Here is a 13,351-nt window from a genome sequence, read left to right on the forward strand (position 1 = left end):
TACGTGCCCTCGGTTTCCATTTGTATTTAAATGCATAATAGTTATGAATGAATTCAACTGTTCTATCATCTGTCATAACGTATAAAATGAACACAAACATCAAAACCTCACTAAGAACAGAGGAGCGCACAGGCTAGGGAGATAGAGACGAATAGAAGCTTTTATTCTGAAGAAACAAAACGGAAATGAGTAGCGGAAGTAGCAAGCTGTGGAAGCTAGCAGTCGAAGCTACACGAGATTCACGGGACCCAATAACAGGAAAAGACACATGCCTGTGACGTGTAAGGAAGTGCAAATGGTAAGTCATTCATTCTATGTTTCGTGTGGTTGACTTCGACGTGGTGTTATAGAGTCGCAATTAAAACGTGAGTATATTCACGCCTCTGTTGTTGTGAAACAACAACAAACAAGCCTGTGTACAAAAAGACGACGTTGTTTTCTTTGGTCTCAGCCACGTGCACGACACGACTCAGGTTTATTATTGTTTCTAACACTAATGTAGATTTCACAACAGTTGCGCTAAAGTAACACGTCAGGTAACTGAGAAGATTAACTGTTAATGTAAATAATGGCTGCTAAAACACGAACGACACTGATTTCTGACATTTTATACTAATCTGTTTATTGGTAAACATTTTCAGCCTGAATAATAATATAATAACTACATGTAGAAAGTTGAAGCCCTGCTGCTGTCCATCATTTCACTGTGACCTATTTAATGACTCAGCAGTATTGTCAAACTCGTCCCTCACTGTTTAACTGCAGGTGCAACCATGCCGCTCCAGTTCGTGTACAGCAGCCAGGACTTTGTCACAGACATGTGTCGGAGCAGTGGAAACGGTCCTCAGGCAGGACTGGCACAATCACAGTTTGACACACGCATCCAAGCCGGCTGGACAGAGAGGATGGAGAAGGGACTTTTCCGCTATCCTCTAGGTGATTTACAGACACGTGTCCTCCCGGGCCACTGTGGTTATGTGGCCCAGCTGAATATTCAAAGAGGCGTAGAGCGAAGGAAGCCTCAGGAGATACTGAGCATTCAGCAGGCGTTCAATGCCAAACAGTTCAACTTCAACAAGATCAATCCAGAGGAAATCATACTGGAGATGACAAAGCATGCAGAGCAAGAAACCGCCATACAAGACAATGGGCAGTCTCATCAACACTGTAGGATGGTTGTGCTAATCAATGTCAGTCCTTTGGAGTTCGGACATTGCCTGTTTGTTCCAGACCCGACATGTTGCTTCCCACAGATCCTGACGAGGTTTGCCATCCAGGTCGGCATCGAATGTGTCCTCCTCAGCTCCGACCTCGGCTTTCGCGTGGGGTTCAACAGTCTTGGTGCGTTTGCGTCTGTGAACCATTTGCACTTACATGGATACTACCTCAGCCACGAGCTCAAGCTGGAAACGGTGTCGGTCAAGCCACTGGTTCCTGAGAGAGGGTTTTATCGCTTGCTAGACTTGCCCCCAGGCTTTTTGTTTTACACTGAGTCGGACACGGTGGACAGAGTTGCCAGAGCCATCTGTGAAGTCACAGACTTTCTAGTGGATGGCAACATTGCACACAACCTGTTCGTGACCAGAGGATGTCAGCCCTGTAGTTCCGTACAGAAAGAGCAGGATCAGTGTTCAAGAAGAGGTGTGCGTATCGCTGTGTGGCCCAGGAAATCCTCCTTCGGTGCCAAAGAGGAGTCCGCCTTCAACGTGGCTCTTTGTGAACTGGCTGGACATTTGCCCTTTAAGAACAAGAAGGACTACGAGCTCGCTACTGAGAAAGATGTAGTGGATATCATTCAGAGATATCTTCTGCCTGATCAGGACTTCGTCAAGTTGGAACAGAAGCTCATTCGTCATTTAAGCAATCTTTAATGATTTGAACACCAAACTACTGTACTGAACACGTTTTAAAGGGTCCGTGCTTCATGAGTTCAAAAATGTATGGGCATTATTAATGTATTTATAAACGAGATAACCCCATTTTTGTGTGTGTCCTCCTCAGGTCTGTGTTACCACAGTTACTGTGAGTGTATGAAGTGCATAATGGTCTTGAGATCAGAGTGATTTCCTGTCTGAAAAATATATACAAGCACAACTGTGGTGTGGCTTAGTTTCTAAAATTCTATACACAACTTTCAGTTTTAGTTTTCAGATGAGCTGTGTAAACATACATCACAGTCACTGCTGATACACCCTGAGGTGTGAGAAAAAACCTTTACACCACTTGAAAGATCTCTCTCAATTCACACCTTTCTATTAGGAGATACAAAAATCTGGCAGAAACATAACACAGACTTCCACCTCAAAAATGAATGATGTAATATTTTATTTCCAATCCAATCCAACTGTATTTATTTGACAAATGAATGCATTGTTTATTCAAGTAATACTATGTTTGTGTATATGTTATTTCGTCATTTCCAGGTACTAATACAGAGGCTTAAGCGGTCTGAGGAGCTTCTCAAAGCCGCTGTTGTTTATTAGAAAACATTTTGATATGTCACAGTAGGAAGAGCACAGGCGTAATTAACGACGGCAGACGCCAGTGTGGCTGCTTTGGAAATTCACGGGCAGTTCCTGTCACGATGTCTAAGTTTACTCACAACCTTTACTTTGCCTTTGTCCACCGCACGCGCTCCACGCCTCACCCTTCCACTCCATCACCCCTGAAGAGCACATCATCTGCCAGACCTACATCACCACGGTAGCAGCGCCAAACGGAGCGGCGAGATCAATGAGCGCACACGCTTTAATGAGGTTCATCATTAGTGAGCACAAAAGCAGCTCATTGAGCTCTGACGTGCTCGTTTTGTTCCAGCGGGACAACAGCTTGCAGTCGGTCTGTCTGCGTTCAGGACTACGTTCAAATTGATAGCAACGTCAACATTTTGGTTTGATTTAAATGACCAGGCTGTGTCATATTTAAGAGGATATCTGTAATAACTGATGTGTCTACAGCGAGTCACCTTCAGAGCCTTCATCCAGTCATGCCAGTTAGCGTCGGGTCACTTCCAGGACAGCCCCGTGTCCTGCACGGGCCACAAAGTGGCTACAAACGTGGATCATTCTATACGTGCTGTTGCGTAATGTGACCTCTACAGTGATTGTGCCACATTAAGGTCAGAATGCTTGAAATGCGATCTCCCTCCACGCTCCATCACATTTCATTATTTGTCATAATGTATTAATGTTGGTGCTGGTCAGTAAACCTTATTTTTTTATTTATTATTTATGAGCAGGCTCTTGTCTCAACCTTGAACCTATGGGCTGTGATGGTTGACTGAGTCAAACCCGTCATGCGTATTTCTAATGGGGCCCAGCACGGATACACATTATTTACCATTAATGCTCCATGGAGTGGGCCTCAGAGCAAATAAGTCGCTTCCTGGTTAGTATAGAAAGTAAAGCCTGTTTGTTTTTACTCATGTGACTAGCTTCACATACAGTCCTGTACCAGAGATACTGGGTGTCTTTCAGCAGTGTTTGCGTTGAGGGAGGACACTGAAGTAATATTTTATGGATGATGACATTTCATGACATGTAGCGCCTGAATTCAATGGCTGGATTAGGATCTTTTGCACTGTGGCCAGACTAGTATAAACATTGCTGCCTGTATACAGGATGTCCCTGGCTCCTAATATCCTATTATATCATATATCCTGTTCAGAATATAAATGATAAATGTAGATTGAAACATAACCAAAAGGCTTAACTTTAGGATCACATTCAGGCTTAAGATAAAGATCAACAATCTACACACATGCCTGCATGCCCACATTGAAAAGCATCTCATACACTCCAAGTAGTACATGGAGGGAGTGACTGGGAGGAGTGTCCTTGTATTAAAGCATCTCTGCTCCGTTTAGCTTGTGCTTAAGATGCTCAGGACCTTCAACCAACTTATCTAATAAACAATATCGTTGCAGCTTTTTGCCAAATCCCTACTCTTTTTAAAGGGAAAAACTGGCCGGTGAGGATGGGCGGCGTTCAAAGCTTCAGGCAGCTGTGTGACCGGCCAAAAAACACCAATGTCCGCATCAGTCTGCCGGTGGTCTGCACAGTGTGGCAGCTGGCCATGATCATCTTGTTTGGGGTTTTTATTCGATATGACATAGAGGCAGACCCTCACTGGATAGACTACAGAAAAGCTAACAACATATCCAGTGACATAGAGAACGACTTCTACTACAGATATCCGAGTAAGTGACTTCATTCTGTCTTTTTTTATCCTATATTCATTGTTTTATTGAAACTTATATTTCTTGCATTTTTATCCAAGCAATCTTTAAATCTTCACACTTCTTTCTGTAGACAGATGTATATGCATTTAGTGTGTCAGCCTGTTTTCACTGTGGTAAAATCTGTCTCTTGAGCTGTTTATTGTGAAGCAGATGATTTAACGCAGTGTGTGCACTATAAAGTGACTCCTGCATGGTTGGCATGACTCTGACTCTCAGATACGCGTCTCCACTGGGGCTTCACTCCCCTCGGGACGGTTTAGCTATAGCTGACACTACGATGATTACATAGAAACACGTTTTATTTGGACTGTAAACACGTTGATTAGTTTCACTGAGCCAAGTGGAATCCCTCGTATCCATATGTGTGTGGTTGTTCTGCTTCAACATCCCATGTTTTCATTGTCGGGTCATAATGAATCTTCCAAAATTCTGGTAATAAAAATTACATGTACTGAAACATTTTACTTTATTAGACTACGAAGAGAACACCTTCCATAAATGTTCACAGGAGCTGGAACCTGTGAAGCCTTTGTAGTGGATGGGGCAGTAAAATGTTCAGTCAGTGCGTGAGACTGCAAACCAAACATGCGGTGGGTTCCAAAGTTCTGTTGACGATACTTGGTGCAGGCTGGTGTTCTGCTGGTATCCACAGAACCCTGCAACAGATATTGTCACAAAAACCAGTACGTGAGGATTCTGTACCCTGTCTCATTACCATCATAACATATCAGCATCTGATCAACTTGAAAACACTGTCATCTCCTTGCATCTTGGCAAAGTAATTAATTTAGTAGTAATGTCCCCATTGTGGGACAATACAGGTATTCTATATATCAAATGTTCGTATTATGTCAGTTGTACTTGATGTGTCCTAATGTGATGGACAAATAGATATGTTTTACCGTTCCTTTTCATTGGGTTTTAACCAAGCATTGTCTTCCTCTCAGGTTTCCAGGATGTTCACGTGATGATCTTTGTCGGCTTCGGTTTCCTGATGACCTTCCTGAAGCGGTACAGCTTCGGTGGGGTGGGCTTCAACTTCCTCATCTCGGCCTTCGGCATCCAGTGGGCGCTGCTGATGCAGGGCTGGTTTCACTCCTTGGACTACACTGATGGAAAGATCAAAATTGGAATAGAAAAGTAGGTGTTCATTTTAGATTTAACGGATTCAAATTTGTTTTGTTTCTTTTTTAAGAAAAACAACAACAGAGTCTCGTGGTTCAGTGATTCAAAGGCAAACAAAGCTGTAGGGCAGCATGTGATGGGAACCGGCCTCCACCTGCATGGTTTTTATTAAAAACAAGCCAGATATACGGTGTGTCTCATGACTCTGTTTGTCCACTGTTTGTTTCCCCTCAGCCTGATAAATGCTGACTTTTGTGTGGCGAGTTGCTTAATTGCCTACGGGGCCGTGCTGGGCAAAGTCAGTCCAGTCCAGCTGATGGTTATGACTCTGTTTGGGGTCACGCTGTACGCTGTGGAGGAATACATTATCCTCAATCTCATCCACGTAAGTTGGAATTATGATATACTGTATCTTCAGGCAAGAGGACGTCTCATAATTGCTATATAGTATAATTACTCTATTATTACAAATCACCAAACTCTTGCTGTTCAGGCTGAAACTCCCTACATTCCAATCAGCTCTTTTTTTTCAGAGCCAGTCTTTGAGATAAGCCTATAGCTGTGATCTTTAAAAAGTCATAAACTGGCACATCATAGACAAAAATAATGGCTACTGTCTCCTTTTAGAAACGATTATACTGCTATTTTCTTTATTTAAAGGCAAAGGATGCTGGCGGCTCCATGGTGATCCACGCATTCGGAGCTTATTACGGTCTCTTCATTTCATGGATGCTATATCGGCCCAATCTGCACCAGAGCAGCCGCCTGCAGGGGTCTCTCTACCACTCGGATGTCTTTACGGTGATCGGTGAGTTTGACTTAAAGCAAAGTTGCACACATTGATCGTCTTCTTACTCCCCAGCTCCATAACTTGCTGCTCCCTACGCAGGCACCCTCTTCCTGTGGATGTTCTGGCCCAGCTTCAACTCGGCCATAGCAAACCATGGGGACGGGCAGCTCAGGGCTGTGATCAACACCTACCTGTCTCTGGGTGCGTCTGTTCTCACCACTGTGGCCATATCAAGCCTCTACAACAAGCATGGGAAGCTTGACATGGTACGAATGGCTCAACAGGACACTTAAATATCATGAAGTGAACAAGGAACTACATGTTTTGTTCCCAGCTGAACAAATGGGTATGGAACGGAACGGACACTTTGTTTTGTGGTGAACTTATTTCTTTCTGTCCATCAGGTTCACATCCAGAACGCCACTCTGGCCGGGGGCGTTGCCGTGGGAACGGCAGCAGAGTTCATGCTGATGCCCTACGGATCTGTGATCGTGGGCTCCTGCTGTGGCATCATCTCCACACTGGGATACATCCACGTCACGGTACGCTGCAACTCTCGGTACTCTGAATCGGGATCTAGTTAATCTGAAGCCTAAAAACGAATCCTTTGCTTTAGCCATTCTTGGAAAAACGCTTGAAGATCCACGACACGTGTGGGGTCCATAACCTTCACGGCATGCCGGCAGTCGTAGGAGGCATTGTGGGAGCTGTAACTGCTGCGTGTGCAACAACCGCAGCCTATGGCACCGAAGGGTGAGTAGCTGCTTCCAAACAGCGTGGCATCTAATTCATATCATCAACAAGTAAAGAAAAGAACAATGGAGGACGAACCAAACCAAAGGAGTGGCAAAGTTCTGTTTTGTATTCAAGGTTGGTGGAGACCTTTGACTTCACAGGGGACTTTAAAGACATGACCCCCTCACAGCAGGGAGGACACCAGGCTGCAGGGCTCTGTGTGGCTCTCTGCTTCGGCGTAGGTGGAGGCATCCTTGTCGGTAAGGACCGCCCGCCTCCCCCGGCCCGTGGCTCAGTAAGGACTTTGCTTTAATCCCTGTGTACCTGTGTGCTCTCCTCAGGTGGCATATTAAGGCTACCTATTTGGGGAGATCCTGCAGATGACAACTGTTTCAATGATGACGTCTACTGGGAGGTGAGAGACAAATCTTTGCAGCCTTAAAGACATTTTGGTCACTTTCCAATGGGAATATCATTATCAAGTGCACTCTCTGTCAGAGATTTACACAGAACTACTATTTTTAAAATGGAATCCAAACTGGTCAGTTTTGCATCTCCTTATTTATCCTTGTCTTATTGTTTACAGGTACCAGATGAAGAAGAAGAAAACATCCCTCCCATCATACAGTACAACAGCCACATGCAAAATAAAGATGTGTAGGTGTCTTTAATTCCACCTTCTGTTTAAAATCATCGTTCTGCTGCGTCGGTGTTAAAACCAACAAATGGAGACAGAGCTGGTGTCGTTGGGGCACGTGTTGCGTTCAGTGTCCTCTGGGTGGCAGCAGATCCAAACACGCAGAGCCTCTGCGTGACTCTTTGTTAGGAAGGTCTGTTCCTGTTGTGGAATGCAACATGGGCAGCGTGACGCCCCTGACATGCGGGCTGTGCAAAGTCGCCGTGACCCGCCGCTGGCTGGAATAGGATATTCTGACACGTGAAGTTCACCTGTGCTGATTGACGATGCGGGCTGTTTCCAGCGAGGCTTCACGCGTGCAGCCCCTCAAAGTGACCTTGGAAAAAAAGTGTCCTCTAATGTGGAAATAAAAGTTATAGTATTGAATTGCATAAGATATTATAGGTGAATGAATGAAAAATTGACTTCTGCTCAGAGGAGCCAAAATGATCAGTGAATACATTGTTACTATTCTTTGTGAAATGTTGATATGCTGATACCTATATGTGTAATGTGAGCTGCAACTATTCCGTTTTTGTATGGTGTCACTGTTTTCAGATGTTATGTAATGTTTTTCCTTTTTTTTATTTTACAGGGTAGAGTCCGATTTCACCTTGGAGCATCGCGATCTCAAAGCCTGAAGCAGACGTGTCTGCTGTGCCTGTTTTACTGTAGGTTCAAACAGACCTACCTGTGTATTATGACCTGTTCTGTTAAAGGTATTCAGTTTCTGTTTAAATTAACAAAGATACAAGTTCAGGGATTTATGTTATTATTATATAGATTAAGGGAACTTCTAGTGGCATGATTTCAATCCTCAACACTGTGACTGTAATTCAAAGGTCATATATTTAAATATTTAAACATAATGTGTATTACATTTGCTTGAGATGGATTTTTCTTATGTTTGTTCGTATGTGCAGTGTAACAAATGGCAAGTAAACGTTACATAAACGTTTAGCAGGTTTTTATTCACACGTTTTTCTTTTTTTTTTGCCCGGTTACATTATGAATTGTTGCTATTAGACGTGTTAAAATATATCAAATTTAAACGTGTCGTTTCTCTACAACAGCAGGATATTTAATAAAATCATTGGCAGAGTGTCTTTACATAAAAATGCTGTATGAGAAGGGGAAAAAGCCAGCAGAAAAGGAAATCTTTAATTTTTTTATTTGTGTTTAGCCATGTCCTGTGTGATCTGGAGCCTCTTTTCTGTCCATTATGTCATTTAAATGTTGTTTTTCGTCAAATGTCTTAATTTATATATTACTTCAACACTTTGATGAAACCTTCAAGCTGAAAGTGGGGTTGAAAAGAGCATTTAAAAAATTAAACAAATATTAATAAATGGTGTTATATCAATATGATGAATTGAACGACAAAAATAGTTACTGTTCAACTTAATAACATTATTCTGTAGAACTCTGATATTCAATCTAGAATTTATAAACAAGAGGAAACATGTATCACTAATTTCAGAGCCCTCAGCAGGGTCACACTGGGGGCAAAGGTCACACCCTCATGTCTCTCACGGGACACTGGTGACCAAAAACAAGCAGCCTCATCAACATGACCTCAGGTCAAAGTGTAGCGAAGGAACAAGTTCACTGACAAGGCTGCACACGTACAGTATGCATCAGCCATTTAAAGTTGATCAGCATCTCTGTGGATGAATACAGTAATGATTGGGGCTTTTTTATGAGCATGAGTGAGATAAGTAAATGAGAAAACTCTTGGTCTGTGAAACATGGGGTCCAGTGTCTGACAATTCCAACACACGTTGTATTTCTGCTATAATAAAATAGCTCCTCTGTCAATCACTGTAATCTGCATGTGGCAGCGTTCCCTCCACCTTCAGCATCTCATTGGTGGAGAGCAGCAGCAGCGGCAGCGGCTCATGGTGGGAGTGTGGGTGATTCCCACACATGAGTAGCAGCAAGGAATCCATCTCCTCTCCTCATCCAGTCTCCTCGCGAACAAAGGCAGGCTTAGCGCTGTTTTCTTTTGTCATCAGCAACGTGTTTGAGTAAAGGAGGTAATGGTGCCACAAGTGCTCCAATTAAACGAGATGCAGCCCTGCTGGGGAGGAGGGTTCCCACATTGCCCTCCATGCTGCCCCCCCCCACCAATGCACACACACACACACACACACACACACACACACACACACACACACACACACACACACACACACACACACACACACACACACACACACACACACACACACACACACACACACACAGAAGTCGGGTCTCTTCTCATCCATGCAGTTCCCGCCCCAACTCCACTCATGTTTATTCATCAGCCACTTAAAGGGCAAATGCAGAGCATGCTAAACCCAAGTCAGGCCTATTTTCAGATGATGCCGGGCCTTACCCCGGCGAGGGAGAGCGCGGGCCCGGCCTCGCAGCGCCCTGACAGGCACGCCTGGAAGGCTTTCCCTTTGCTCAGCGGCTCGGTTCAGATGTGACGCCGGCGCGTGAAAACACAGGACGTACAGGAACAGCCGACCGGTGGGCGGCGGCGAGGGGGGGGTGAGTGGGGGGCGCTGGGGCAGCAGACGTGGAAAAACTTAAAGAGGCAAGGGGGCATGGAAAGGGGGGGAGGGGCGGGCGGAGCACTAGGCCTCACTTTCACCGCTGATGACTGAGTGACATCCGGGCTCAATCAGGACCTTTGATTGACAGGGCGCAGGGGGGAGAGGGTGGGAAAGAGGCTGCAGGACCGGTGCTTAGAAAGGGGGCCGCACAAAACCTACGCCCATACAGGGGGCTGCAGCGACGCTCATTAATGATAAAGGCCATACCAGGAGAAGCGTGTTTTCTCTGCACGCCATGTTGTTTGTAGCCTGAGATTAGTTTGTAATCTTCTATGCACGCGAGGTAAAATGCACAGAATAGCAGCAGGCTGAAGACGACGTGGGCGGTCGCGCTGCAGCACCTGGCTGTGGCTTTTTGTTCTAGGGGAGGAAATCACTGTAATATGTCTAATGGCGACGCATTCAGGGGCGCGTCCGTTCATGTGATTTTACCGATTTGCGTCCGTCGCTCTCGGGTTTCACTTTACAGCGATGAGGGTCTGCGGCGGTTGGAGGTGCATTCAGGGACCCATGTTAACTCCCTTGTAAAGCGAGCAGTAAAGGCGCCTATTGAGAGCATCCACGAGTCCATAAAACTGTTAATAAACTATTGAGCTCTTTACTCTCTCCTTTGACCCTGAATCTGCTCAGCCTGAGTGCAGCCTCGGTGGTAAAGGTTACAGTCAGCAGGCGCGTGACTTCCAAAGCCTCACTGACCACATACAATACTTAACATAAAGCAAGTGCTTTTTCTCCAACCTTCATTTGTGATATTAATTGCAGCATTTAATAATATTCTGTGTTGTCTTGACTAAATTGTGGGACCTCTTCTTCCATTGCTCTCCATTGTCCGTTTCCCTCCTCGTTCACGCTCTGACGTGCCCCCGGCCTCCCCAGTCCACTAACTGTCCACAGAGGCTTTTAAGTGTCCCTATCGGACCACAGTGGAGAGGAACAGCAGATTAACCATGATCCTATCCGCTCACCGCTAGGACCTTCATTCGCTCTGTTACACCAGCCTATAAAAGGAGGAGGGGACGCCATTCAGGCCCGTGATATGAATCCCAGACGCAAGGACAAGAACAGAGCTTTCACCCTCGTTTCACAGAAAAGAGCCTCTAATTCGGGTTTCTACGGGCTTCTGGGTTCAATGGTGGACTCCCGTTGTGAGCAGACAAAGCCTCTCAGTCATCCGGCCATGGTTGCTAGGGGAGGCAGAATGTATGGGGAGGGACGGGCTGCTGTTGTCCCAGACGAAACGTCTCTCTTAAGGCCGCTGAGATCTGGTGATTGACAGGTGGCTCCACGCTCCACTGGAGATCACCCTGGAGGTCCAGGGGGCCTTATATCTGTGACCGTGTGTGTGTGTGTGTGTGTGTGTGTGTGTGTGTGTGTGTGTGTGTGTGTGTGTGTGGTTATGTTGTTGAGCAGGGTTGACAGTGGGCTGGGGGCATAGCCTAAAGGTTTCTGTGAATGTGACGCCCTTTGTTTCCTGCAGAGGGAGCTGCACATGTTCACTCACCTGATAATCCACTGTTTGCCCTTCAGCCTGTCTGCAAGCGGTCCACCAGGTTCACACGTCCTGGAAGTGAAAGCCCAAGCACAGCTTCATCGTCCCACATGGTCCACGTGTAGCAGGTGAGATTAATCGAGCAACAAAATAAACCAGTCGAATCACAGTGGAGTTAAAAGAGTTCTTTTTCAAACGTTTTTATGATTATATTTAACATATTTTCCAGCCTTATATTATTTAAACAAGGTGCAACAACCCTGAAAGGCAAAACAGCTGCTTTCATATTTTACATTGTATTAACTTCTTCAAAGCACTTTCAAATGCAGTGAAATGCAAAATTTGCAATGCAAGCTTATAACAGTTCCAAATGAACAGTAATGTGCAATGTGTATGACAGGACAAAAGTGACTTAATTGGCCTAAATAAAGCAAAGACTCTACACATGCACATTAATATGTATTATATTTTACACAAGCAAATGAACACCAGAGCTCAATACTAATAACAATAAACTAAGAAGCACTGTTGCAGTTTCTACTGGAAAGTGAAAGTGGACAATAAATGTTATTTAATGAACATATAAACAAAGAGTCATAAAAGTGCATTTAAATGAAAAGGGGGAATTTGTCCGTCTGAAGGATTAGTGATATTTGGATTTGCATTTCTCCTCCTCCGGTGTGGGAACCACCAGCCCGCCCGCCTCTAGACATCAGCAGGCTCTGCTTCCCCCTCCAGGGCCACGGAGGTGAGCGGGACCAGACAGGGAAGGACTCGGGGACCTAAAGGGGCCCGTCTGCCGTCGCAGAGATGTCTGGGACCGTCTGGGTTCTGGACTCCCAGACGGGGACCCCTTCCGCCCGTCAGATGCTGCCCACGCCCATCCCTGCCCCCCCGTTCCCCTTGACCTTGACTCTGTCACCGCGGCCCCCTCCAGGCAGTCTGGGGTCAAAGGCTAACACAGCAGCCACACATCAGACACGGTTCGAATCCCCTGTGTCCGCATGAATGCCGAATGGTAAATCACCCCCAAATCAGCCTGTTGGAATGCGGCTTAGAATTCCTGCAGTGACGGACGTGGACCTCAGGGAGGTGGACGTCACTGCGACTCGATGTGAGGCCTATAAAAACAAATGGATGGATTTTTAATGCGTTTATGGCCTCGCTCTTGTCCTGGAGGAGTTGGATGAATCGTACAGGCCTCGGTCAACAATGCGACTCTTTGAGCTGCGGTTCGACCCAGATGTGTCCCATTTTACCCGTGGCAGCCTCACGTGGCTCTGTGAAACATGCCAACCCACAGCTCCGCTCAGCCTCTCAGCGCCTCCGCTCCCCGCGCGAGCATGCGCACAGCCGCCGTCGTCCCCTCGCGTGCTCACGCCGCGTTATTGGCAGCTTCCTCAGAGCTTTTGTCTGTTCTGCAACGAGGTCCTCCGTCATTATGTGCGCATTGGCGGTGTTTGGAGGACATGCTGTGACGTTCCTGTGATGTTAGACCTTTCTGATCGGCACTGAACCACAAGCCGACAGATGATGCACAGACGCAGGGCACAAAGGCTGCAGTCGCATCCTGCTCCTTATCAGGCGTCACTGTCTCCACGTGCACTGTAGTGACGCGCTGACGTCTTCCACTCCACATTCACACATACTGCAGCAGGTCCATTAAGTAGTCGAAGTACAAAATGTCTTTCTT

General features: G+C 45.8%; 2 protein-coding genes across 3 annotated transcripts; both read left to right on the plus strand.

Moving 5' to 3' along the window:
* Positions 1-152: 152 nt before the first annotated feature.
* On the plus strand, positions 153-3,415 carry gdpgp1 (GDP-D-glucose phosphorylase 1). Of its 2 annotated transcripts, none has more exons than XM_029154476.3 (2): positions 153-298; positions 766-3,415. In XM_029154476.3, exon 2 carries the CDS (start codon positions 774-776, stop codon positions 1,869-1,871), a length of 1,098 nt encoding a protein of 365 aa, XP_029010309.1. In that variant the 5' UTR covers positions 153-298; positions 766-773; the 3' UTR covers positions 1,872-3,415. The 2 variants fall into 2 exon arrangements, with proteins under 2 accessions (XP_029010309.1, XP_029010308.1); XM_029154475.3 differs by having other exon boundaries at positions 290-365.
* A 418-nt stretch (positions 3,416-3,833) lies between these two features.
* rhcgb (Rh family, C glycoprotein b) lies at positions 3,834-8,930 on the plus strand. The gene is made up of 11 exons (XM_029154474.3): positions 3,834-4,198; positions 5,188-5,380; positions 5,600-5,750; positions 6,026-6,173; positions 6,255-6,421; positions 6,560-6,697; positions 6,772-6,908; positions 7,026-7,150; positions 7,232-7,305; positions 7,477-7,547; positions 8,162-8,930. The coding sequence occupies exons 1-11, from the start codon at positions 3,976-3,978 to the stop codon at positions 8,205-8,207; spliced, it is 1,473 nt and encodes a 490-aa protein (XP_029010307.1). The 5' UTR covers positions 3,834-3,975; the 3' UTR covers positions 8,208-8,930.
* The last annotated feature ends 4,421 nt before the right edge of the window (positions 8,931-13,351 follow it).

This window comes from Betta splendens, chromosome 6 (assembly GCF_900634795.4).
Source record: "Betta splendens chromosome 6, fBetSpl5.4, whole genome shotgun sequence".
Taxonomy (NCBI): domain Eukaryota; kingdom Metazoa; phylum Chordata; class Actinopteri; order Anabantiformes; family Osphronemidae; genus Betta; species Betta splendens.

Bases quoted from the DNA above. Each gene is read 5' to 3' on its own strand.
- gdpgp1 (XM_029154476.3), top strand. From the start codon at position 774: ATGCCGCTCCAGTTCGTGTACAGCAGCCAGGACTTTGTCACAGACATG.
- rhcgb (XM_029154474.3), top strand. From the start codon at position 3,976: ATGGGCGGCGTTCAAAGCTTCAGGCAGCTGTGTGACCGGCCAAAAAAC. The intron at 4,199-5,187 runs GTAAGTGACTTC...TCTTCCTCTCAG, and splicing joins CTTCTACTACAGATATCCGA to GTTTCCAGGATGTTCACGTG. The intron at 7,306-7,476 runs GTGAGAGACAAA...TATTGTTTACAG, and splicing joins ATGATGACGTCTACTGGGAG to GTACCAGATGAAGAAGAAGA.